The sequence below is a fragment of the Mus musculus genome, chromosome 15 (genome assembly GCF_000001635.26).
Source record: "Mus musculus strain C57BL/6J chromosome 15, GRCm38.p6 C57BL/6J".
Lineage (NCBI taxonomy): Eukaryota > Metazoa > Chordata > Mammalia > Rodentia > Muridae > Mus > Mus musculus.
In genome coordinates, this window is record NC_000081.6 from 84,922,318 (window position 1) to 84,949,523 (window position 27,206).

The 27,206-nt window shown below is 48.1% G+C and overlaps 2 protein-coding genes across 3 annotated transcripts in view; one reads left to right on the top strand and one right to left on the bottom strand.

The window, feature by feature from the left end:
• Window positions 1-1,110: 1,110 nt before the first annotated feature.
• Nup50 (nucleoporin 50) lies at window positions 1,111-20,646 on the top strand. The gene is made up of 8 exons (NM_016714.2): window positions 1,111-1,333; window positions 5,051-5,129; window positions 7,055-7,138; window positions 11,218-11,401; window positions 12,547-13,206; window positions 15,170-15,251; window positions 16,041-16,159; window positions 17,329-20,646. The coding sequence occupies exons 2-8, from the start codon at window positions 5,061-5,063 to the stop codon at window positions 17,529-17,531; spliced, it is 1,401 nt and encodes a 466-aa protein (NP_057923.2). The 5' UTR covers window positions 1,111-1,333; window positions 5,051-5,060; the 3' UTR covers window positions 17,532-20,646.
• Window positions 20,647-21,618: 972 nt separating this feature from the next.
• Window positions 21,619-27,206, bottom strand: part of 5031439G07Rik (RIKEN cDNA 5031439G07 gene) — a 44,036-nt gene continuing 38,448 nt past the window's right edge. For both annotated transcript variants that reach the window (NM_001033273.3, NM_001368660.1), the window contains one exon: window positions 21,619-26,961. In NM_001033273.3, coding sequence (NP_001028445.2) covers window positions 26,921-26,961 — 41 coding nt within the window. In that variant the 3' untranslated portion in view covers window positions 21,619-26,920. The remainder of the gene's footprint in view (window positions 26,962-27,206) is intronic.

The following is a 27,206-nucleotide window of genomic DNA, read 5'->3' on the forward strand; positions in this document are numbered from 1 at the left end:
TGCGATCTGGCTTTTTCTCTTTCACTCTGCTGGATCTGGGGGAACTGAATTTAGGGCTTTCCTCGTGCTAGCCAAGTACTCTACCACCGTGCCAGCTAGTCTCCTTTTGCAGTTCTTGCAGATCGATGGATGAAACACCCTGAAAATAAGGGACTTGACTTCTCCCTTGGAACCCCCTTTGTCCTCTCTCAAAAGTTTGGAACTATTGCTCTAGAAATGCTAGTTTCTCTGAGACCCGTTTCCGGATGGTTAAGGATGGGTCTGACATTCTGGTTCACATTCTCGTTAAAACTCAAGCAGAAGAATTAGACCAACCGGAATCCCTTCTTAAACAACTGAACCGCTTTAGAGTGCTGTAGTCAGCTAAAAGCACACAAAACACGAGTCCTGGTCCAGGACGCATACGGTTCGTCCCGCAGCTGAATCCCTCCGGGGACTTCATCTCCTGTGGGCCCTAGCTGGTCCTGCAGCTTGGGGCAAATTTACAGCTCCCAACGAGGAAATCTGTGGACATCTATCATAAAGCAGCAATTGGGGCAGGTGACCTTTAGAGTCCGTCCCGCAGGGCTCTCCAGCCCCATGTCGGGAAGAGCTACCACAAGCTTCCAAGTCTCCGCAGACTGAGATCCACCCTCCCCAAGGCCCGTCCACGTGAGAATCACGTTGCACCCGCCTCGTGCTCCCCCCAGATCCACGGCCAGTCTCCTCAGCCACCCACCACACCATCGGAGGCCTCCAAAGTCACTGACCACAACGCCTCCCGCTAGTGTCTCGGCAGCGATTGGCGCGCGAACCTCCTCAAACTGGGACGGCGGCCGACACGTGACCAACGTGCTTAACCCGCGTTTGACAGTGGCTTTGGCTCCCGGCCCGCTGCCCGCGCTCCCTGTGCGCACGCGCGAGCTCCAATGGTCCTCCCGGCGACTGTTTCTAGGGCGGGCTTGCGCATGCGCCGCGCGACCCAAGTGGCCCTCAGGAGAAGGGGCCGGCGGCGGAGGCTCCGACGCGCATGCGCAGTAGCTGGATGCGGGCGTCGCTTGCCTCTTCCCCCTCCCCCTCTCTTTTCCCTCCGATTGGTTCGGAGGCGTCCATTCGAGTTACAAGATGGCGGCCCCGGGCGCTCTCTTCACCGTTCTGTAGCAGCTTCGGGCTGAGCGGATGTCTCTTCTTGTCCTCAGTGTCGGACTCAGAGACACACGGCTCCCGAGTTCTGCTGATCACGAAGTTCCCGGAGGCGCTCGACGCACCGGAATCTCCCAGCGGCCGCGACCGCCGCCTCGGCCCTGCTCGCCGCGGCGCCGGGACTCCAGCGTGATCGGCGGCGGCAGTCAAGGTAGGTGAGGGCCGGGCAGGCCAGGAGGGCGGGGCGGCGGCCGCCTTGGCGACGCGGCGGGCTGTTTGTGAAGCCGGACCGGGCCGGGCCTGCCGGGCGAGCCGCCTGGCAGTGGAAGGCTCGGCTGAGCGCGGGCCTCGGCCCCAGCGGAGGTAGGCGGCGGTGGCAGGGCCGCCCTGGCCCAACCCTGGCTGGCCTTCGCCCCTTACATGTCGTCTCCCCGGCTGTTCGGTCCCCCGGTGCCCTCACCGAGTTTCCAGGCCGTTGGTCACCCGGGTTCGTCCAGGGCCACTTTTGAGGTTTGGGCTTTTCCGGGGCGTTATAGTGACCTCGATCGGCTCCTGGTGTTTTCCTGTGAAAGTCATCTCTTGACCGCAGAGTTGTGCGGGTGCGCACACCGCAGGAAGCGGCCCGATCGTGAATAATTCACACACACACACACACACACACACACACACCATCACCATCCCCTGTCAACACACACACACACCCCGTCCCCCGGCAACTTCCTAGCTTCATATCTTAAAAGCATTTCGTGGAGCCATTTTACCCACAAACGCAGACATTTGGCAAAGTCTTCCGGGCAGCTGTTGTAAGTCATTTATTACAGGGATTAAATTTCCCCGGTAACATATTGGTAGAAGCTTATCTAGTACGTACGAGACCCTGGATCCTGTCCCCACCGCTTTAAAAGAAAAATAAAACAGAAAAGCTTTAATAACAACAATAATAGCTGGCAGATAAGTCTCAAGTGCCAGGCCTTGTTCCAGATAATTTGCAGAGTTGTGTTTAACTATGGAATGTGAAATAAGTAGGTATTTGGTGCTTTAAAAAAAAAAGTATGTATCTCCTATGTTGGCCTTGAACTTGTTCTATGGCTTAGACTGGCCTCAAACTGTCATCCTGCTTCAGCCTCCCTCTACCATCACCCGGGTTGGTGAAATGTGTTTTAAAAGTTTAGCCTATAGTAGTAGTTACTTTTCCCTCTACAGCTTTTGAGTTTTGGAGTAAAAATAGGGGTTATTTTTGTTACTATTTTGACAGGACACTTCCTCTGTTTGAGGCACTCTTCTAAGCTATGCCATCTTAGTTTTCATAGCAGTCCCTCTGTCCCACAGATAATCATTCGCCAAACCCGATTGCCCAGGCTCGCTCAGCTTGTCCTGGAAGCTAGCAATAGCATCTTGTATTTTCTCAAATAAGTAATGCCTCGGACCACTGAATCAACAACAGATCTATGAGCCAGGTAGGTTTGGGACATTTTAGAGTCATCAGGAAACAAAACTAGAATTCCTGGCCTCTGACTCATCTGAGTAAAGTGTGAAATGGCAGCGGCAGCATTCGTTTGTTTTAGTCTGTCAGGTACTCTTTAGTTTCAAGTCTGAGCTAGACAGTTTAAATGCGTTTCCCACTATTCCTTTTGTCCACATCTTAAAACAGTAAATCTAGCAGGGTCACTGCTTACCTCTTTTGCCCTCTGGTGGTGATGTTAGGTAATGATTAGAAAAATTTCCCTAGGGATCCAGAGACCTCACCTGTGAACAGTTCTGTAAAGAACGCTATTTCTGATAAGATTAATTTTGCAGCGGTTTGGGAGAGGAGTTAAAAAGAGACGGTTCCCAGTTACTGATATTTATTAAAACTCATGCTGTATATTTTAGAATCTTCATTTTTAAAATCATTCATTCTGTAATCAGAAAACGTGCCTGTAAGAGAAAAATGTAAAAGGTTGGAATGTTTCGAAAGCTGGAGCCCTGCACGTCAGATATTGGAAGGCTTTGGAATTTATGATTTCAAACTTACTCTGTAGTTGCTAATCTGCTGTAGAGCATTAAGCGATGGGTAAGTTTGTATCTAATGACTGTTCCAGGCCTACTCTGGTGGGATGTTGTGCTGAGGGTAAATGAATGGAGAAAGTATCAGGAAGGAGTACCTACTGCCAGCCTGGGCAAGTACCCTCGCTGCTAAAGCTGCTCTGAAGAGATGAAACAGTGCTTAGAACAAAACCCTCCAAGCTCCTGTCTCTCTCTCTGTCTCTCTGTCTCTCTCTCTGTCTCTCTCTCTGTCTCTCTCTCTGTCTCTCTCTCTGTCTCTCTCTCTCTCTCTCTCTCTCTCTGTGTGTGTGTACAGTGCCTGTGCAGGACAGTAGAGGGCACTAGATCCCCTGTAACTCCCAACAGGAATATGAGCTGCCTGACATGGGTGCTGGAACTGACTTGGGTCCTTTGCAAGAGTAATAATGTGTGCTCTTAACTGCTGGGCTATTATCTCCCTAGCCCCTGTTATTGCTATTTCTAAAAGGCAAGGCATTTTTTTTCTGGAAACAGGTTTTCTCTGTGTAGCCCTGGCTGTCCTAGAACTTATTCTGTAGACTAGCCTGGCCTTAAACTCACAGAGATCCACCTACCTCTATCTCCTGAGTCCTGGGGTTAAAGGTGTATGCCACCTTGCCTGGCTCTTGTTACTACCACTACTACTGCTGCTGCTGCTATTATTATTATTATTAATTTGTGCTTGCTCACCCGTGGAAGCCAGAAAAGTTAGTTAGATACCCCAAGAGTTGGAGTTACAGGTACTTGGGAGCTGCTGTTGGGTATTCGGAATCCAACACTAACTTCACGAGAGCAGTGTGCTTTCTCGCCTGTCCGGTCATCTCTCCAGCCTTGATGCTGTATATTTGAAGCAATTTATATTATCAGTTGCAACCACATCCATAGCACCTAAATTTTTAAATTTGTAATGTCTTAGCTTTGCACAATTAATTTGCTTAATTCAGGCAATTAATTGTTAATTGGGAGCCATTTCTATTAATTGTAGCCTTGAGAAAACTACTCATGTTGCAAAAGTATTTCTCAGGCATTATTAAAATCCTTACCCAAGAATAAACTTCTGAATCATCTTTATATTTTAAATATTAAGAGTGCTCATGGCTCTCTTGCTGTCTCTTGCTCTTTCCCTTCCCCCCCTCCCATGTGCTCCTGGCCAGCCTCTCTTCCTCTCTTCCTCTCTCTCTCTCTCTCTCTCTCTCTCTCTCTCTCTCCTTTTCTCTGCCTCTACTACCCTCTCGACTCCCCTCCCCATGTCCTGAATAAACCCTATTCTATACTTAAAAAAAAAAAAAGAATGCTTATGGCAAGGATATTTGCATTGACATAAGGACTTTACGTACAATATACTACTTAAATACTATAGCTCTTGCAAGATCAATAGATGTTTGGCAAGGTAAGTGGAAAAAAATATAGATGTTTGTCTTAATTTTGTGAATGGAGTTGGTTTCCTGTTGAAAGAGAGGGCTGGTGTCCCTCAGGTGTCTTTGCCTGCTCTGTAGCCCTGTGTTGAGGATTTGATGCTGGAGGCCCATGGCCGCGGTGAAGCTCTCACTACAGCGCTTTTTTTCCATCAGCACCAGGGGTATGCTCACCACATTTTATGCTGGACTAGGATTTTTTTAATTACTTGTAATAAAAATTTTTAATTAAAAAAGTAAAATTAACTTCCCCGAACTTCATATTTTCCTGAATTTCTTACTGTGTTTCCTTCCCTTTGAGCCAAACCCTCTAAGTCTCATTTGCTTAAAATCTGTTAATTGCTTTTTCTTATACGTCTCTATTTTGTGGTTTTATTACACAATAAGTGAAAACTGCAACAAAAATGTATTTGTAACAGTTACTCTGGTGTAGAAAAGCAAACATCTTATTTCTGTTTCCTGTCATCTAGGTTCACAAAAATGGCGAAGAGAGTTGCGGAGAAGGAGTTGACTGACAGGAACTGGGATGAGGAAGACGAAGTTGAAGAGGTACAGAGCCGCTCCCTTTGTCTCTTGCTGTCTGTGTCTCAGCTCATGTTACTTTTCTTGGTGAAGACTATGCTAGAACTTAAAAACCTTCAAGAAAACACAGCGGGAGAGGTTTGGTTCCTGGTGAGCTGTGGGTGTTTGCTGTACTGTAGCAATGTGTTCTTTGTGTGTGAGCATGCTGTTCTGTTAGTGTGCGTTTGTCATTAGTCTGTAGAAGCAAGAGTCACCCGCAGCATCCTCTGCTGTGTTTCGAGTGGTCTAGTCATGACTAGGAGGCAGGTTACAGGAGCTCGCCAGCTGCAGTTCTTACCTCGGTCAGCTCCCTACGGTCCCTCACTCCAGTGTTTCTCATACTTCACTGTTAGCTGTTCTGATGCTAAGTCTGTGCCCGGCAATTGCACTGATTTCATAGAATTTACATCAGTGTCATTTTTTACCAGCAAAAAGTAAAGTTGTCTTCTGTGAGGAAACTTTGCATATCTAGGTCTCTTGAACAGGTTGATAGTCCTAGGCCAGTCCACTAGGCAGAGTCATCGCAAAGCTAACTCCAGCTCTGAAGCACACAGGGAAGGGAAGAAGGCGGCAAGGAGTAGTGCTCTGCAGCTGTATTTGCAGGCTGGTGTCTTCCTTTTTGGTACTGATAGATGCTGATATGTTTGGGGACCAAAGCACTGATGTTATTGTTTTTACAGAACCGTTAGCTGACTTGGTCTTTTTTTTTCTTTTCTTTTTTTTTTTTTAAGATTTATTATTATATCTAAGTACACTGTAGCTGTCTTCAGATGCACTAGAAGAGGGTGTCAGATCTCATTACAGATGGTTGTGAGCCACCATGTGGTTGCTGGGATTTGAACTAAGGACCTTCGGAAGAGCAGTCGGTGCTCTTAACCACTGAGCCATCTCTCCAGCCCCTGACTTGGTCTTTTAACTCAATCTTTAGTTACGGATTTTTTTTTATGCCTTGGTCTTAAGCACAGTCCTGGAGTGGAGTAAAATCCAGACTATAGTGGTTTGCTTTGCACTAAAGTGTCCAGGAGAGAAAGAGCTCCGCAGGTTCTACTGAGACAGCTATGGAAATTAGGTACATTAAATGTGCAATATAGCCTGCTGGTCCTTGTTCTGGGGATGAGAATCCTTTTAATGCTAACATGATCGAAAACACCTGTAGATGGGAGCCATTTAGTTTTGTTTTTGAGATGGTCTCACTTTATAATCCAGCTGCCTCAGCTTCCTGTGTAAGGGGCTGTGGTGGGAGCTGGCACACCTGGCTGAATGAGGCTTTTGTACAGTTACTTAGTTCTAGCCCTATAGGTGAGGGAATAGATGAAGTGAAACCGTAAGCCTTCAGCAAACAGTGATTATGATTAGCACACTCAGCACACCGTGGAAGAGCACAGGGTGACAAGGGGCATGTGTGGCCTAGCGATCTGGCCTTTTGGACAGTGGGCAAGGTGAGCAGGTCAGCTTTTCAGAACAGTGAGCGAAGACTGTGGCTCAATGGTAGGACTCATGAATGTACAGGATCCTGTTCTACAAAAGAAAAATCCAGATGCTGTCCATAGCAACTTCATTTTTTGAAAACTGGTAGTAAGACGCTTGGTTTCAGAGACTATGTCTCTAAGATGTTGAGGAAGCCAGCCATGAGTATTTTTGGTACCAAGATTTAGTGGTCTTCATCTTTTCAGAATCACATATTCCTGTCTCTGAGTTGGAACTTGGAGGTTGGATTTGTAGATCCTGAAAAATTTGTGACTTGGCTGACTAGAATTGGAATCTACAGAAACCTGTAGATAATATATGTGAGATGTTTCTGAATGTGTTGAGTCAACTCTTAAGAAGATGAAATGCCAGATAAGTGTTTGTGCTCAGTTTTACTCTCCCTGTGGCCTTACCTTTCTGCTGTCTTCACTTGTCTGTTCTTGCAGATGGGAACATTCTCAGTGGCCAGTGAGGAAGTCATGAAGAACAGAGCCGTAAAGAAGGCAAAGCGCAGAAACGTTGGATTTGAAGTGAGTGCTTCCTGCAGCTTTGATGTCTTCCTAATGTGGTTCCCATTCCCAGAGTATGCATACAGCAAAGCTCTCCTCATGCACGTAGAAGATGGAACGGAAATGAGCATGGGCAGGAGTAGGCCAGATCTGGGGATCTGCAGTGTAACATGGGCTTAAAGCTGTGGGGGGAGATGAGAAGAGCCATGCGATATGCGCTCATGGCGAGGACTGAGAAGCCAAGACAGGCTGTGACAGGAGGGGATCTGGCTGTTCAGTAAGTGACAGCCAGTGACAAAGTACCAGATCTGGCCAGTAGGCTATATGTGGCCCAAGATAGCACAGCCCAGCACAAAATTGTAAACTTATTTAAAACATAAGATGTCATGTATGATGGGGAGACTGACTTAGTTTTGTGGTATTTGGGTGAAGTTTGTGGTTGACAGCACTCAGTGTTGCAATGTCAAAACATTAGGTGGGCCTGGGGTACCGCTTGAGCTAAAACTTGGCTAAGTGGAAGGGGAGAAGAAGGTGCCCTTGGCCTGGGAAGTTCACATTGATTTTATTCAGAACTTATGTTAGAAAAGCTAAATATACCACCTGCCTAAATGAAGAAATGGGCTTTTCTCAAATATTGTAGGAAAACAGAGCTAGGCAATAGGAATAATATGAATATGTCAGTCCAAGCCTAGTGGCACATGCACTGGGAAGCAGAGGCAGTCGAATCAGAGTTCAAGACCAGCGTGGTCTACATAGTGAGACTGTCTGAGGGGGAAAATGGATGTGTCAAGTTCACTCTAAAATTTAGCTAGATAATTTACTGTCAGCAGTTTCTAAAATAGCAGTAAATACTACATAACTTTTAAATCCAGTACAGAATCAAAAGGCCCCAAAGAGCTCTATACAGTTTCAGAGCTTGTCTGTAAGTCATCTAGTATGTTTTTAGTTTTTGTCTTGAGACAAGGATCTCACTATGTAGTTCTAGCTGTCTTAAACTCACTAGGTGTGATACAGACTGGCCTCGAACTCAGAGATTCGCTTGCCTCTGCCCCCCAAGTGCTGGGATTAAAGGCAGTTACCACTGCTTGGAAAACTGTCCAACTGTGCAAACCATCCATCTATTTGGACATAACGCTTTTGCTACACTTCTGTGAGGGCATGGTTCAAGGCAGGGTTTCCTTGTGTAGTCCTGGCTGTCCTGGAACTCACTCCATAGGGCTTGAACTCAGAGATCCACTTGCCTGTTTTACTTTCTTTTTTTTAAGATTTAAATTGTACTTGTGTGGGCGTATGCCTGTCCACAGAAGCCAGAAGAGAGGGCATCAGAGCTGTAGGCTCAGTTGCAGGCAGTTGTGAGCCACTGCTAGGACTGGTGGGAATCTCGCTTAGGTCCTCTGTGCTCTTAACCTCTTACTGCTCCCCAGCCCCGGTTCTTAGATTTTAGATTTTGATCGTTGAGAAAATCCTACTGAGGGTCGGGAGCTTGTTGCTGAGCTGGCAGAGTGTGTGACTAGAATCTCTCTGGTATAGAGGCATGTGCTCGCCAACCCAGAGTTGAGGAGGGGGAGACAGAAGGCTCAGAAGTTCAGTGTCATGAACCACATAGCAAGTGGGAAGCCAGCCCATGATGACTGACACTGTCCGATAAGCAGAAGCATCAGAATGAAAGGTGTTTTATTTAAGATTTTTTTATTCCACTGGGCGATGGTGGTGCACGCCTTTAATCCCAACACTTAGGAGGCAGAGGCAGGTGGATTTTTGAGTTCTGCGACAGCCTGGTCTACAGAGTGAGTTCCAGGACAGCCAGGGCTACACAGAAAAACCCTGTCTCGAAAAAAAGAAAAAAAAAAGATTTTTCATTTCTCTTTTTTTTTTTTTAAAGAAAAGATTTATTTTATATGAGTACACTGTAGCTGTCTCCAGACACACCAGAAGTGTGCATCGATCCCATTACAGATGGCTTGAGCTGCCAAGTGGTTGCTGGGACTTGAACTCAGAACCTCTGGAAGAGCAGTCGGTATTTGTTCTTAACCGCCGAGCCATTTCTCCTGCCCCATTCCTCTTTATTTTAATACTATAAAAATACCAGTGGTCACTAAACATTTGAAAATCTGTAGGTGTGATTAAAACTGTTTTTTTAAAAAAACTGTAACATTAAGGCTAACTGGTATGTTTTAGTTGGGGTATCTGTTGCTGCACCGAGATAAAGGTACCTTATGAGGAGGTTTATTTCAGCTTATCGTTGTCCCATCATGGAGGGAGAAAGGGCAGGAACTCTGGCAGGAACTGAAGCAGAGGCGTGCTTACTGTCATGATCCTCACGGCTCCCTCTGTGTGCCTGACTACACCACTAAGGTACCTGCTGGGGTGATGCTGCCCACAGGAAGTCGGTCCTCCCGCATGGATCATTAATCAAGAACATAAACCACAGACTTGCCTACAGGAGGCATTTTCTTAATCTAGGATCCTCTTTCCAGATGACTCTAGCTTGTGTCAGATTGTCAAAAGTACAAAAGCCTACCAGGACATACATGAGCTATGTAGGAAATGGAAGAGGGACTAGATTTGCGCGCGCGCGTGTGTGTGTGTGTGTGTGTGTGTGTGAGAGAGAGAGAGAGAGAGAGAGGGAGGAGATTGATTGATTAATTATAGTTCATTTATTTGGGAACTCTAGTTTGGAGTTGGTATAGCTGGTACACCAACTATAAAAAGAAAAAGTACACATATGTATTGTAGAATTGTCATGTGTGTGCCTGCCAGCTTTAATACAGACTTTTACTCCACAACTGCTCTAATCAGTATACATGTGAATGTGCACAAGTGCTTGACTGTGTGGACATATGATGGGCACACGTATGTGTGTGTATAAAGGTCTGCAGCTGACATCCTGTATCTTCTTGATCTCTGTTCATATTATTTATTGAGGCTGGGACTCTTGGTAAACCTAGAGTCCCTTGATTGAGATTTCAGTCCTCCTGCTTGCAGGGTAAGCACTTTATCCACTGAGCTGAGTCCGTAGCTGTAAACATTAAAACTAAGTAGGCGTGGTTGGGTTTTCCTGTTTGGCTGTTTACATAGGATCAGGTTGCATTCTGGTGAACTGGCGGAGTGCTATCAGCCCAACCACTGCGTCAGAAGATGACAAGTTAAACTTTTAGGGTGTGTCTGGGTATGGATGCTTCTGCACTGCATGGAGGCCAGAGGATAGCAGTTGATGTCCTCCTGTTCTGTGCACCTTATTCCCTCCAGACAGGGTCTCCTTGAACCTGGGGGTTCTGACTCGGGTCCTCATGTGTGCACAGCAAGCACTCCTACCCACTGAACGTCTCCTCCCTCAGAAAAGTGAAGCAGTCGGCAGAGAGCTCTCTCCACACTACTCCTGACTCTCCTAGGGCATAGGAGTGGTTCACAGCGCCTCTGCTGACTGCATAGACTGCCAAGGGAAGAGCTTGCTAGAGACAGGGCAAGGGAGCAGCAAGGAACAGGAGAGCAGGCTGCACTGGGCTGCTTAACCAATAGAATGGCTGGAATATGCAGCGCGGTCTCCTCGGACTTCTGTAGGCCAAGAACGGCTTGAAAACCCCAAAATGCTTAAGTTAGGTAAACTGTATTTTCTTTTTGTCTTGAAACAGGATTTCTCTGTCCTAGCATTCACATTGTAGACCAGGCTGGCCTGGCACTTAGGGATCTGCTTGCCTCCCAATTTTTTTCATTGCTGGGATGAAGGCTTGAGCCACCATGCTCGGCTAAATATTTTTAATTAATCTAATTTCATGTTTCTGAAGCTTCTTAAGGCAAATGTTCTTTGGAAAAGTACATGCAGTTTGGTTGTGTTGGGAATATTTTCAGTTATTCTGAAGTTTGGGAGTAGGTACATGAATTTGCTCTATTTGTTTTGGTACCATCTTTCCTGGCTGTTTCAGGAAGGCAGCTGTAACACAGCTGTCCTTAGAGGCACCATCTTTTCCTCTCCTGCCTGGGCTGTGCTATGTGCTAGTAGCTTCTCTGACCATTGTCAGCCACGCAGCACTGCTGTCTGAGGTCATGTTTACTTGGGGCCAGGTGGTCTGCTTGCCTAAAGTGCTTTCTTTGTGTTTCAGTCTGATAGCGGAGGAGCCTTTAAAGGTTTCAAAGGTTTGGTTGTGCCTTCTGGAGGAGGAGGGTTTTCTGGATTTGGTGGCTCTGGAGGAAAGCCTCTGGAAGGACTGACAAATGGAAACAGCACAGACAATGCCACGCCCTTCTCCAATGTAAAGACAGCAGCAGAGCCCAAGGCAGCCTTTGGTGAGTAGCCCTTCCTCTCCAGCCCTCTCTGAAATTGATGCTGAAAGAGAACTTTGCTACCCAATCGTCTGTCTTTGACAGGGTCTTTCAGTATAGCTCAGGATGACCTTGAACTCAATCCTCCTCTTGCAGCTTTCTAAAGACTGACCGGGATTATAGGTGTGTGCCACCAGACCCAGCCGGAGAGATGGTTCTAGGGCTGTGTCCTTGGATGGACCATTAAAGGACGGGACTGGGGAGGTGCATGGGACGAGATGGTCAGCAGAGCACACCTCTGTACCTGACACAGCAGTTGTATTCTTGGCTCTGCCAGCTGACAGCTATGTGACTTCAGTGTCAAGTTCATAGCCCCCAGACCCTGGAATTGACTCTCAGCAAGGAAGCACTTTGTAGACTCAAGAGTTTGACTTCCTGGTTCATGCATGCCAAGGGCCTTTTAGTGTACCTCCCACCACAATGGCCATTGGAAACTGGGGTGATACTGTCTTTGATCACAGTTTCCCTGATCTAAATTTGAACAGGAAATACTAAACACCTAACCTGTTGTGGATAAATTAGTCAGGAACTTTTGGGACTCACATAGAGAACAGGATTCTGGGCTGAATCCTAGAAATGACCGTGATTGGCTAGATTGTGTTTTGCTATTCTCAAAGTGTGTGTTGTATGGTGGTTGTTGGTTTGAGATAGCTCTCATGTAGCATAGCGGCTGGAGTTCAAGCTGGCCTCTAGTTTTGTAGAGGGAGGATGGCTTTGAACTTCTGATCCTCTTGATTCTGGGTTCACGTGTCAGATAGCCTCATGCACCACCCACTGCCCTGTTGAGTTTAGTCCTTAGGAAGCAGAGTGTACTAAGTGCCTTGGTAACCATTTGCTAGTTATCAGTTCCTCAGCATGAGTTCCTGAACACAAGCTTGGTAACAGGAAAAGCAGGGCATGATGGTAGCAGTCCAAAGACCTAGCTGTAGCTGAGCCTGGTGGCACACACCTGCTGTCAGCTTAGAACGCCGAAGTAGAATGGCAGGCTCCAGCTCAGCTGGGACTACATAGCAAGACCCTTTGAGACACGTTAAAAACCAAAACAAATGAACCCTTGTATGATTTGATCAAACCAGCTTTTAAAGTGCTTGCTCATTAACTTCTTACAGGTTCTTTTGCTGTGAATGGCCCTACTACCTTGGTGGATAAAAAGATTTCAAGTCCCAAATGCAATAACAGCAATCAGCCGCCCTCCTCCGGCCCTGCTTCCAGTACCGCCTGCCCTGGGAATGCCTATCACAAGCAGCTGGCTGGCTTGAACTGCTCCGTCCGCGATTGGATAGTGAAGCACGTGAACACAAACCCGCTTTGTGACCTGACTCCCATTTTTAAAGACTATGAGAGATACTTGGCGACGATCGAGAAGCAGCTTGAGAATGGAGGCGGCAGCAGTTCTGAGAGCCAGACAGACAGGGCGACGGCTGGAATGGAGCCTCCTTCCCTTTTTGGTTCAACAAAACTACAGCAAGAGTCACCATTTTCATTTCATGGCAACAAAGCGGAGGACACATCTGAAAAGGTGGAGTTTACAGCAGAAAAGAAATCGGACGCAGCACAAGGAGCAACAAGTGCCTCGTTTAGTTTCGGCAAGAAAATTGAGAGCTCGGCTTTGGGCTCGTTAAGCTCTGGCTCCCTAACTGGGTTTTCATTCTCTGCTGGAAGCTCCAGCTTGTTTGGTAAAGATGCTGCCCAGAGTAAAGCAGCCTCTTCGCTGTTCTCTGCTAAAGCATCCGAGAGTCCGGCAGGAGGCGGCAGCAGCGAGTGCAGAGGTGAGCACAAAGCCTCGGCTTCACATCTGCACAGGGCGAACGAGAGTGCCACAGGTGCTCCCTGTCCTGTGTGTGTCACGGTGCCTTAGTTCTTCTCCGTAAAATAGAGCAAGACCCATTTTAGAGCTGTTAAAGATCACAAGTGCCGAATGGGGTGGAGGTGTGGTTCTGTGGGAGAGAAATGGCAGCCTCTGTCTGCGTGAGATGGATCTCTAGATGCACAGGGAAGGTGTGTTAAAGACAGCTGGAGTAGAGGAAAAGCACTGGGCACGTGATGTTGCATATAGAAGAAGTAAATTAAAATCTTTTTGAAAATTGAATCTTACTGACAGAGCTCCCCAAGAGTGTCCATTGAACTTGGCTGTAGTTAGGAATTTGGCTGTAAATGAGCCGCTGTACCATTAATGTTGAGGCCAGACCTGACATAAAGGCTCACTCGTCCCCAGAGGAAGGCCCTGCTGTTGTGGGTCACACTCAGCTTCCTTGTACCCGTCAGTGTGCAGCAGGCACACTTACAGAGTTCCTTTTTGAGCTATTGGTACCACAGTGCTCATGTGTTCTATATAACATTTGAGGACCAGTTCCATCCAGTATAACTTTCTAAAATGCTGTGTGTGCTCAGCACATGTGCTGTCCAGTGTAGTGGCCCCAGCCATGCCTCGGCAATTGCATACGTGCGCTTTGCCTAGTGGTGCTGAAGGATTAGCTTTCTACTCTGAAGGACAGGTTGTTTTTACTTTTCTCTGTAGAGATGCGCTGGCTGTCCTAGAACTTGCTGTGTCAACAAGACTGTGTAGAACTCAACAAGGCTGTCCTTGAACTCCAAGTTCCACTGCTCTTCTCTCTGAACTCTTCAGCCGCCAGGGCCCAATAGGGGCCCTTTCGTTTCTCCTCTGCCTCCAAATAAGAGGAGAGTGTACCCTTCTATCATGCCCCAGTCCTGCAGCCTGCACTAGCAGACCCTGTTACCATCTTGTGGTTAGTTACCACACCTTAACATCAGAAAGTGGAACTTGTTCAAACAGCAGGTGTCAGGCCTTCCTGGATCATCTCCTCCTTCAGTCCTGGGTGCCTCAGTTAAGTAATCCGGCCAGGAGGTCCTAGTACCTCATGCTGGACCTTTGCCAGTCAGGGTTTCTCTGTGTAGCTCTGGTTGACCTGGTACTAGATTAGTTTGGGTTTTTGGTTCAAGTCTGGCAGGTTTACACAACTGTCTTTTCTCTTGGAGAAGATCCTTCCTGCTTGTATGTCAGCCTTTGTCTCTGCCCCTCACTGTGGTGAGGCTCTCCTGAACAGATGTGCCCTTCTTGCCCTCTCAGTGAAGCAAGTCCTCAGTACCAGATCCTTGGGCTCTCGGACAGTTCAGACAACTCTTGGGAGCAGTTTCTCTGACCAGTATGACCTTTAAAAAGATTATTTTTGTTCTTTTGGCCATTGCTGGTTATCCCGGGCACAATGTGCTCTGGACACAAGAACATTTTGTCAGGGATGGTATGGGTGCCCTTTTCCTCTGTGCAACCTGAGTATGTATAATTTTGTACTTAGTATGTTTTGGTGAATGTCATAAACAAGGATGCCTTTCATTCTTGGGCTTTGGACAAGTTAGAAGTTACTTTAGAATAGAGAAGAATGTTGCCATTATTAAGTGTGGCAAGATGGCTCAGCAAGTAGAGATGCTTGCCACCAGGCCCAACAACTGAGTTTGTTGCCAGGAACCCACAAGGTAGAAGGAAAGAACCAAATCCCACAAGTTGTCCTCTGACCTCCACACAGTACACGTGTGTGTGCACACATACTTGCACACTAAATTTAAAGTTTCACAAAATAAATCCAGCTGGCACCTCTTCCCCTAAAACAGTAAGGTGCTCACAGCCGTCGTTTCTAGCTTACAGGGGTTAGTCCACGCTGATGTCTAGGATGATGGGAACGGGTGTCTTCTGACTCTGAGTTGTTTCTGTGCCAGATGGTGAAGAAGAGGAGAATGACGAGCCACCCAAGGTAGTGGTGACCGAAGTAAAGGAAGAGGATGCTTTCTACTCCAAAAAGTGAGTGGGGGTGGGGTCCTGCAGGCCTTGCTCAGCCAAGCAGACTGAACAGCTGCAACAGCAAGAATGATTGGCCTACTTGGTTGGTTGATTGGCTGGTTGGTTTTGGTTTTTCAAGACAGGGTTTCTCTGTGTAATCGTCGTTGTCCTGGAACTCTGCAGATCAGGCTGGCCTTGAACTCAGACTCACCTGCCTCCACTTCCTGAGTGCTTGCAGGATTTTCCTAATAATCTAAGGGTCTGCATGTAATGCACAGGCTTGGAGAACAGCATGCTACTTTATCCATAGTTACACTCTAGTCCAGATTTATCTCTGGATCTTAGGGGATGAAAATTGAAGGCCTGAAGGGAATTTGAAAAAATAAAAAGTAATGGGTACAGCAGGGTGGGAGAGATGCAGAGAAGTTCCTGGTTCTGTGCCATTGTAGAGAGCCTGGGTCACAGGGCACATGAGAGCAGGCAGTGGAAGTGGGTCAGGTGAGATATTGACTGACTGAGGAAAGATGGTCACAGGTATTACAGAGGATTTGTACAGAGGGTTTGTAGGGGACTGTGATTGTCGCTCACTAGCAAAGTGCTTGCCTAGCATTGCCCCACGATACAAAGAAAGGTGGGGGTGGGAAGGTAAATTCTACAATATCTAACTAGATTACCATACGGTTTTGTTTGGTTTTACCTGGATGCCATCAATCCAGTAAAGAAGGTTTATCCTTTCTTTACCCACTGCAGTTATGGCTGTTAGCAAACTGACTTGTTGAATGCCTGATCGTGTCTGTTGTTTCCCCACAGATGTAAACTATTTTACAAGAAAGACAACGAATTTAAAGAGAAGGGTGTGGGGACCCTGCATTTAAAACCCACAGCAACTCAGAAGACCCAGCTCTTGGTGCGGGCAGACACCAACCTAGGTGGGTGCAGAGCCATCACAGTGCCCTGTGTAGAGAGCCCTATCCTGACACTGCAGTTCTTTGTGTTTTGAAGCTCAATAATAGGGGTTGGTTTGTTTGTTTGTTTGTTTTATGAGCAATCATGAGATTCATCTTCTGATTACTAATATGGACGTGGTTTTTGAGTATTGGGACATGATGTAGGTGTGTTGTTAAAGCTTGGTTTCCTGTGGTGGAGGGTTGCATGCATACATCCATGTGCTTACTGAGCTCAGAGAAGAAGTACACAGGTCTCAGTTTAAAGGGGTCTTTGTGGAGGGGAGGGCTGGTATGTGGAGGCCCAAGAATGTCAGGTCTCATTCCTCAGCTGCTCTCTACCTTTATTTTTGGAACGTGGTCTCTGTAACCTGAAGCTCACTGATGAGCTTGCCAGTCTGGCCGTTGGTGCCACAGCCCCCATCCCTATCCTTTCCCACTCTCTGGGCTGGGATCACAGATTGGGCAGCTGTCTCCAGCTTCTTACGTGGGTTCTGAGGACCTGAAGTCAGGTCCTTGTGCTTGCATGCTGAGCAATGAGGCTATCTCCCCAGCCTTAGGGAGTGCTTTCCATAGAGCCAGAGGACCGCATTGCTGTCCCCTTCACCCACCCCAGCTGTCAAGGCCCTTAGAACAGTCCAGTAAAAGAGCAGCTCTGACTGCAGTGAGCCTGTAACGTGGTCAGCAGTGTGAGGCTCTGTCAGGCAACACCAAGATACTCCGGCCAGCTAGCTATGACAGTATCATTGTAATGTCACTCTAGCCTGGGAGCACCGCTGGGGAGAACCTCTTGTTTCTTTGCTGGCCCTTCATCCTTAAGTCCCATGAAATGGTGAGGATTTGGGTCCAAACGGTACCAGTACCAGCGAGTCCTCTTTGCATGCAGTTCTGAGGTTGTAAGCGCCTGAAGCTGGAGTGTGTGGAGAAGGGAGGAAGGAAGCACCCCGCCATTGGTGCCTGTCAAGCCCCTGCTCCCCTCAGCCTGCCACACTCCCGAACACAAGAGCGGGAGGCCTTTATGGCGGTACCTTTAGCACAGTAAGAAGTCGCTTCAGGATTGACTCCTAGCCTCTTACGGAATCCTACAGCTTTGATAGATAGTTTCTCTAGTTATTTTTATGTCCTGATGAATATCTCCCTTTGCTTACTCAAAGGCAACATACTGCTGAATGTTCTGATCGCCCCCAACATGCCGTGCACCCGGACAGGAAAGAACAACGTCCTTATCGTCTGTGTCCCCAACCCCCCACTCGATGAGAAGCAGCCCACTCTCCCGGCCACCATGCTGATCCGGGTGAAGACGAGCGAGGATGCCGATGAATTGCACAAGATTTTACTGGAGAAAAAGGATGCCTGAGCACTGAGGCTGACCAAGGCATGTTGCCACGTTGCTGCTTCCCCTCCGTCCCTAACTTAGTCACATTCTTTCCTCTTCTACTGTGACATTCTGAGAACTTCTAGGTAACTTGAACTTTTGTGAGGAAGATTAAGGCCAATAAATCCTTTCAGTGTGTCGAAGCTCTTCTCCCTTCCTAAGAACTAAGCAAAATACATTGGAGTGAAAAGTGTGGGAAGATGGTTTTTAATGTTGATTCATTGAGTAAACTAACCTAAGTGATTCTTAATGGACTATAATCAGGGTACCAGTTAGCTCTCCAAAGGCTCCCTCAGGCAGCAGTGGTGCCGCTCTCTGCCTTCCCCAGGAGACCCAGTGTTCCTGAAGACACCGCCCGTTTCCTTCCTGTGGGCTTGTCTGACCATGACTAGCACTCCTGCCAGACAGCACACCGCCACACTGTGACCGACCGCGCTTGCCCATTCCTTCTGAGCTGACTGGGTACTGGGAATCTGTCGTCAGCCTGTCTCGGCTGGTGCTGGCCTTTGACCTGGAGCTGCTTGACTGAACCAGGAACCGCCTTTCCATGGGAAAGACCATGAGTGGTGGCTCGTGGGGAGCTGGCGGTGGACAGACTGGGTCTGGAGTTTATCCATGAGGTGCTCTTACTAGCTTTCCTCCCTAGTTAGCATGGACGGGGGCTGTCAGGAATAATGGATTTTATTAAAAGCACAAATTTGGTAGTGTTTTTATATCATTTCTATACCACAAATAAGCCTTTATTTTAAAAGAAAAAAGTGAAATCGTGCTGAAAAGGGTTGTGTGCTCATGGCCGTTTGTGCCCTGCTGAGCCCTGGTGGGCACAGTCTGAATGGAGTTCTCTCACGAGCCGTGTGCTCATGAGAAGCAAGAGTATGGGAGTGGAAGACGGCTCATTTGGCCCGTAGCTTCAGACAGCAGCATATTATTTGGCGTCTGAAGAAAACATTTTTATCTTTACTTTTTTAAGGATGAGGTATTATTGAGTATGTCCATTTGGAAGAGAGCCATGGTTCTACACGCTGGTCATGTTACCTCAGAGCGGTGAGGTTGCTAATACTAGTATTCTCTGAAGACCAGACATGGGTTAAATTCGAGATTTGATGACGAGCTGGTCATGGTTCCTGTCTAATCCCGGTGCTGGAAAAGCTGAGGCAGGAAGATCATTTGAGTTCACAGCAGCTTGAGCTACTGTAAGACACCTCCCCCACCCCCAATAAAATCAAATAGAATAGAAAGTTTGACTCTTTAAAAGTCCACTTGCATTTCTCATAAAACCATTTGACACTAGGACCAGATCTTGTCTGAAGGCTCAGGGTCAGTACCCAGGGGCGCACACTTGTGTGATCAGGTTCCGACAAAAGCTGGGTGGCACAGTTGCTTTCTTAAAGCTGCCGTGCTAGGTGGGATGAAACCTGGTTAACTTTTATTTTCACATGGGTCTTAGTCTCACTATGTAACCCTGGCTAGCCTTGAACTCAGATCCACCTGCCTCTGCCTCCTGAGCCCAGAGATGTTCTTGAGGTGGGGTGACAGTGCTCTGTGCATTTTGGCACGTATCTGCAGATGCATGTTTGTGCTTCTTGGGCTGTGGACCTAAGGAGATGCTGTGCGGTTTGGTTTGGTTTTGCCTTGTAGCATGGAGAATTGGTTCCTAGCAAGCAGGTTGCTGCTTCTGTTGGCCCTGGCCCTGGCTTCTTCACATTGGGCTTCCCAGCTTTCCAAAGATGAAACAAGGGGTGTGCATTTCAGAACAGTACTGTGTAGCCACGTGCCTGTGGGGCTGACACGTGTCAAACTCACAGGCACTTTCAGGAACTTGTCTCTTCATGGTGGCAGTGCTCTGTGAGCATCTGCCCATGCCTTGAATATTTACCAAAAGAATAAAAGCAAAAAAGATCATGACTGGACTGCCTTCTAGAGCTCCCCGGCCAATTTCAGTTGTAAATTAGTGAGGGTGGCTTGCTTTTTTTTCTAACATTCCAGCAATTTGCTGCTAAAGACTATCACTTTTGGAAACAAGAATTACAGGGGAGATGTGTGGGGTGTGACTGTAACTCGGTGTCTTGTCTTTATGCTTTAGGAGCTAGCTCATTGCATCTGACCTGAGTATGGGAATCACTATGAAGTCTGAGTGTCACAGGGAGGCCCCCGGAGGGCACTCTGTTCTTCTTCCACTGTGTGTGTAGCTGGTTCCAACCCATGGCTTAAACTTCATTTATGGTTTAACGTGTTAGAAACTTGCATCTTGTCTGTTTAATGTGAACTGAGGTGTGTATCTCCAGTTTGAAAATCTCACGTTGTGTCTTACATTTGCCTGAAGGAAGTGTGTGTTCTCTGTGGTCAGGGTGCATCTGGCAGATGCTAAGCCTGGGCCTTCCCACACTATAGCTCACACTATGACACATTCCCAGCCCTGCCATGTCCTCCTCAGAGAGCCACACTGTACAGGCTGTGTCTGTGTCAGTGACAGGTCCGACTGTTGGTGGGCTGATGCTCTGTTTTACCATTTCAGTTCTGAATCCTGTTTTTTTACATGCTGTGTGCCAAAAACCAAAACAAACCAACAACAACAACAAAAAAAATACCTCCTATGGCATAGAGGGGAATTCACCTTGCTGTCAGGGAAAGCCGTTTCCCTACCTTTTGAACATTACGAAGTCTGTTCTTGCCAGTTTCTTCATTATGTTACTATCTCTGAAGATGAGAAACAGCCCCTTGAGGCTGCAGAGTACCCACTTAGACCACTGGAGTGGGATTTTAAGGAGATGGCCTGCTCTGTCACTTGTAGGTGAGGTTGGGAGTTCTTCAGGGCGTCTTTCTAGCCACATGCTCTGTACACAGCCACCAAGTGCTCTCCAGAAGCAATCACAAGCCTGAGGACTGTCCCTTAACACAGATTTGTAAAAGTGACGTCAGACTTCGTAGCCAGCACATGGAGTGATCCGCCTTCTACTCGGAACGGGAACTTGTTTTCTCCAGCTAAAATACTTGAATTGTCAGGCAGTGTAATCTCAGTGTGTGTTAGCTTTTGAATGAGCCTTTAAGGAAGTGTAACAATCCATGAAATGTGAATAAATGGAAAGTTGAAAAACCAGCGTTGGGTACTGTTCTGTTCTGTGATATTCTTGGCAGATCAGTGGGGAAAGCAGCACACAGTAGTGTGCACAGACGGATCTGAAGTGGGGGCTGACCAGCTGACTGGGATGTAGGGTGAGCAGCTTGAAGCTTGGCCCGGGCCTGCCTGCACTGGATTACAGTCGGCTGCAGAGCCAGAGCCCTGTTCTAGGCAGGCAGTCCTCCAGCCTCAGACAAATTCCAGCTGGGAGAGGTTAGCTTTCTTCTTCAGAAGTAAGTTATTCATACTAGATTCTTGTTCATTCCGTGATGTACTTACTGGAGTTGTGTTCAGATTCTAAAGTTTCCTAAGAGACACTGCATTATCTGAGTTATAAGGTGTTTTCCTGGTTAGGGGAAAAAAGCTAAAAGGCTGTCCCCGGGGTTCCGAACTGTGAGATTCATAAGTTATAGGTGCTTGCTGAAGAGCAAGATTGTCCCTGAGCCATTAGGGAGACAGACTGATCTGGTGTGGACCCCCAGTGTAACCCTGGAGCTTCCAGTGCCAGAGGTTCATAGAAATTAGAGCTGACAGCTTTTGGGGACCCCGCCCTAAGCCCACTCAGGTCAAGGCCAGTCTTTGATACAGTGGTTTTTGTATAATCACACTACTACTAGTCATTGTATGTGAACGGATGACGCGCTGCACAGCTGTGATCAGCCAGCACTGGCTGGCAGACTCCCTCCCTGTAACTCCCAGATAGAGCCATGACTCCATGCCCGTTAGCACATCCTAGGAGGAGATGGCAGTGACCACCAGCATTCCCAGGAACTATGACAACCTCTCATGACCGTGAGGAACCTCGCAGTCACTGGACCTGAAGGGATGTATTGGGTTTACCTTCTCTTTGAAGATCCCAAGCCCTGGCAAACGGGGGTGACATGGCTTGCTGGGGGACCAGGGCCACATGGCCCTTTCCATCACCCCCACTGAATCACTGGACTTCATTGGTTTCTAGAATTGGCTTAAGTCTTTTGAGTAAAATTGTTTATTCAAAATATAATCAAAGTTCACCAGAAACAATGGTTATTTCAAACTGAGCAACCTAATTGCTTTATTAAAGTCAGAGTCCAAAATGAAAGAGCCATCCACATAGAAGAGAGAAAAGTTTTGATGGCCCACTGGCTTCCATGAGGCTGTAGGAGGCAAGTGAGTGACACTTAAGAACAGGAACATTCATCGCCCATCCCCAAAGCAAGCTTCTCCTTCCTCACATTTCCCAGCTTCCTTCCCTTTAACAAGCACAAAGTCTGATGTCTCCAGTTGACATGGGCATATACAGTGAGCTACAGAGACTGCATTATTTTACACTCCTCTCTTCTACATACGTTCTGGAAGGTTTTCCTTTCCGGGGAACATTCTCTTCCAGGCTGACAGCGGCTCCTTACAGGTATGTATGAGTCAGGATAAAAGACCTGAGAGCAGAACTGCCCTCCCAAGGCAGCTGGGAGACGGAAGGCCAGCAGGGCAGCCAGCTTCCAGAGCAGAGGCTTCAGGCCACTTGAAAGGGCTACCCAGTGATGTGGATAGCAAGGGGGCATGGGTTTCCTGCCAAGCCGCTGCCTCCTTCCCACCTCCTTGTAGTTGTAGCAGTTCAGAAAAACCCTCCTGGTCTGGTGTTCCTAGGGTAGTGACTGGCTCCTTACTATATGTCCCCTCAGTCTCCCTTTCTCTGTCTCCACTGCAGGTCTAACCCCGGGGTATACAGTATATTAGGACCTATTCTTTGTGACATAAGTCATTTGGCATGTTTTAGAAACCCATTTGCATGGAAGGTGGCTATATTTCTGACCCGTGATGATTACAGGCCCTAGAAAGAGCCAGCCAGATGATCTCACCCTCCATGCTCCCCCCTTCCCCCACCTCTCACCCCCACTGCAGAGGAGCTCCGCAACAAGGAAAGTCAGATGCCTGCCAGGATCTTTTCTGAACTCCCATTTTGGGTCCCAACTTCTATTCCAGCCATCTTCCTGCTACTGTGATGGTTTTTAGGGGGTTCTCTTAGAAAAGCTTTGAGAGTTTGCAGTCCAAATACTGCCAGGGTGTATTTTCATGGGAGCACAGAACCGAGCCCAAAATATATCATGTGGTCAGCTTTGGAAATGCCCACACTCTGGCTAGGGTGGTCACTATCCCTCTCACAGGGTCTTCACAGACCAACCAGTATGTGGTATGGCGTCTGTCAGCCCCAGAGGATACCATTTCATAATGTTATCAAAGTCAAGGTCATTCCCTTGATTTGCTATTTGTTTGTATTAATGTGAAACATGTATTAAAGATGGGGGCATTTAAAAGAAAATTCACTTGAAATGTCTCTAAAATATAATGCAATGTCTCAAAGAAAGATGGAATCACAAAGTCAACAGCCACCACTAAGCCTGCCTTGAGAGGCTGGCCTTCTGTTGGGTATGGGTGTTCAAGGGAAAGCCACTCATAATTCGCACACTAACACATTCTATGTGTGCTACCTCATGTCTTCATTGAAATGTTTTTTTGTAGAAATCAGAAGTTTTGAAGTAGCAAAACAAAACATTTTTGTAAGTGTAAATTCTCATGTAACAATTTTGAAAGAAAGAACACTGCTATTTGCATCAAGTGTCCTGATCTACAAAGGGAGGGGCTGAGGTCAACAGAAGGTAAGAAAGCTGAGGGGAGCAGCCCAGATGATGAGAGTGCTTGCCCAGTGGCACAAAGCCCTGGGTTTTACCCCTAGCACAGCATAAAACCGGCATGGTGGTGGAACCCTGTTAACACCAACACATGGAAGTGAAAGGAGGGTCATGAGTTCAAGATCACCCTCTGTGTACAGTAAGTTTGAAGCCAGCATGGGCTATAGAGACCCTGTCTCAAAAACAACAGAGAGCCCGATTGGCAACTCATGGCCTGAAGTCACCTTGGAAGTAGATAAACACCGAACTCCATGGCTTCCTCCACTTGTGGGGCTCTCCCTGTTACAGAACTCAGATCTCCACCCCAGCCACAGGCTATCAAATCACTTAGCTTGTGTGATATTCTAACCCTGGCTGCTGGTCCCAGGGGCTCAGAGAAAGGTTTGGAGGTGCGTGTCAGTATCTACTCACCACTCCTCACCTAGAAGGACAGGGCAGCATTCTGACTTCCTCCCTGGAAGGGCCAATGCAGATGCCCCAAGAGGCTACTTTTGGTTCAAGCTCAAGATATTTACACGAGGTCTCCAGACCCCAGCTCCACTCTTCAGGTCCAGACACAGAAGGCAGTAGCTACCATGCCAAGGTCGGTGACTTCTGTGAAGCAGGTCACCCCAGACCCATGGTACCTGCACATTCACGTCCCTTTTGAGTGTTCTATTTACTTTTTAGGGTCACCGTGTCCACAGGGACAGTCCTACTTAATGATACAAAGGTAAGGGAACCTAAACAGAGAAGCTGTGTGACGGGGTGATGTTAAGATACTCAGATTTTAAAGTGAGAAAAAAACAGCCAATGTGAAAAACGGACAGGACCTAAAACTCAGTACATCCAGAGTTTAGACCAGAAATTTAAAACTTATGAATATGAACACACACACACACTAGACTGGACCAACTAAATACACAGGAAAATTTTTTTTGAGACAGGTCTCACTCTATAGCCCTGGCTATCCCGAACTTGCTATGTAGACCAGGCTGCCACCATGCCTAGTGTATTTATTTTTTGCCTGTGTTTTCAATAATAATCCTTTGGGGGGTAATGAGCCTGGGCTACCTCACTGTAGGCAGTCTGGATGCTAGCAAGATCCCAGGAGGCAAGATGGATGCTACCTGAACAAACAGGAATGCCTCCTCTAAGGGACACAAAGGTTTCTTAGTGTCTTGAAGACTGGACCTAGGTTTTCGCAGAACACAACTGTACTTGAATTCCAGTTGTTCCTTGTCACCCTGTGTTGTGTGAGAACAGACATGTCCCCAAGAAAAATCAGTGACAGCCCTAGAAGCCAAACTGTCATCCCCAGGATTCTGGGTGCTTCTGCTGTCATTTGTCACTTTGAGACAGGGTCTTGCTAAGTAGCCCAGGCTATCCAGAAACTATCCTCCTGCCTCGGCACCAGGGCTAGGATTGCACACAAGTGCCACCATGTCATGCCCTCTGATGTCAGAATCCTAACCCAGTTCTCAAGGGGCCTCTGAACATGTTTGGAACTCAAAAGTGCCCTCTGGAGAAAGAGGAAATGCGACCAAATAAATGTCTAGTTGTGTACTTGGGGACAGCCGTATGGTTCAAACCATAGGCTGGGGCGCAGACCAAGCTTGCCTCCTGCCGCTGTACAGTGTCTCTAGGGTGCTTCCCTCCTCTACATAGGGAATGGTGGTACCTGAGCGGGGATCAGTATGCTTGAGTGCCACACAGAGTCAAGGGGTGTGACACAGACCCTGGACCTTCCGACAGCCTGGGAAGTGCTTGTACTCACAGTTGGTCCAGCCAAGAGAGTATGGCTGAGCTCTGCTAGAGGGAACACCCAGAAGAGAAGCCATGGAATTACAATGAGCCCTAGACTGCCTCAGTCTTCCACAGAAGCCACACTAAGCTATATTTCCCCTAAGATATATTTCCCCTGTGTTCAGACCACAGAATGGCCAGGTTCCTGAAGTGGCAGGCCCTGTGACCTCCCTAGATACAACTGTGGGGACAGCATTCACATGCCCTACAGGAGGAATGGCTATCCTAGAAAGGAGGGCCACACCCATAAACCTGAGGTACTCTGGCATTCCGGAACAGGATGTGAATCTGCTGTGATGGTTAGATTAGCATCAGGACCCAGGCTCCAGCACAGTACCAGTGTCTAAGCTTACACTACTCGTCCGTGCTTTTGGAAGGAGTTATTTCAGAGCAGGCAGGAGAGGCAAGCTACCTCACTGCCTAACAGCTAAGACCCAACCGAGCTATGAAGAATGACAGGTGAGCAAACCCTGACCCAGCCATGCACTTGAACCCTGGCCACTTCAGTGAGGTAGGTGGTATCAGCCCCATTTTACAGGTGGGCAAACTGAGGCAGAATGAAATGCAATAGCTCGCTTTTAATAACAACATACAAAATCTGGAGAAAGCCCCAAAGTAGTGCCCACTCCCAGAGACCAAGGAATGGAGCCAGACAGGAGCCACGCTCCCAAGCCTGCTCTCCAACCCAGAGGGGCTGAGCTCGACATACACAGCTGAGTTCTCTGGATCTGGGGCACTAGACCCAGCAGCAACAGGAGGCTCAGCTTCCAGTTTATTCCAGTTGGGTAGAGGAGGCCTCAGTTAGAGCACACTGCCAGGGTGAGGCATGGGCTGATGACCCACATGGCCTCTTGCACCCACTGAGGACAATGCAGACTCATAAGAAGCCTGGTCTCCTCTCTGCCTAGAAAGCCAGGCTGAAGACAAGACCAGCATGCTGACCAAAGCACGGGGCAAAGGGGACAGCACCAGCCTCGCTCTAAGCTCTGGCCCCAGGGTGGTTCTGCCTACAACCTTCCCGAGAGGGTTCCACCCGGGTCCCCATCAGACATCCCTCAGCAGAAGTACCCTCCCACTTTCCTTCAGAACCGAATTCTGCGTCCCTCCGGAGAGCCGAGATCAACGCAGGACGTCTCGGGGTCGGAGGTGTGTGTGTTGGCGGTGTTCTTTGGATGGAAGCAAAGGCCATTCTGGGGGATCGGGGACTGTCTGCCCAGCTGGGGGTTGAGACCCATTCTGGAGCTGGGCATAGGGCGAGGTATTCCCAGCTGACAAACAGCTCATGTCCCCTGACCCCCAGCTGGGACCCACTGTGACAAGAACTCTGGGGGAACAAGTTGGGACCGACTCTCGAGCTGAAGTTCGTCAGTACTGCATTACAAAACCTTCCACTGGCTTTGTGTAGGATGCGTGGACAGTTGCTCGGCACAGAGCCCCAGCAGGGGTACGGGAGCCGAGGTTGGGAGGTCTAAGAACATTCTGGAAGCTGGCAGCCCCTCACGCTCTCTATGATCTCTTGGTGTCTCTGGCCCTCTTTGGGAGCAGAAGGCTCTCAGATAGGCAGAGGGGGCTGAGCGCGGGCACAGGGTGGGAGCAGAGCCAGCGAGGGAGGACGAGGCACTTCAGTTTGGGCTGGTGTTCATGGAGTCGGCCCTGGCCCCGGGAGTCGAGTGGCCCTGCCTGGCTGTAGCTCCGGTGCTGGCTTGTCACAGAAGACCCCGGTTGGCGGTGACAGGTAGGCACTTGGCAGCATTCCCAGGGCCAGGCAGGGCCGGGGCTCCGTGCAGGCTCCACACACACTAGGTCATCAAGATGGGTTTCTGCCGTACTTCCAGGATGTCTAGGGTGACAGGAGGGAGGCAGGCCGGGTGAGGACACTCTTGGGAGGGAGCCACAGCTACCACACACCCCCACCATTTCTGATAGGACCTCACAGGCTGCATACACCATCACCACCCTACCCTCCCATGCCAGCAACGGAGATGCATGGATGCAGAGGCCAAGAAAAACAAGACCACCACAGAGACTCCAGAGGCGACACCCAGCTTCAACCACTCAGAGGCCAGTGAGGAAATGTCAGTGGGA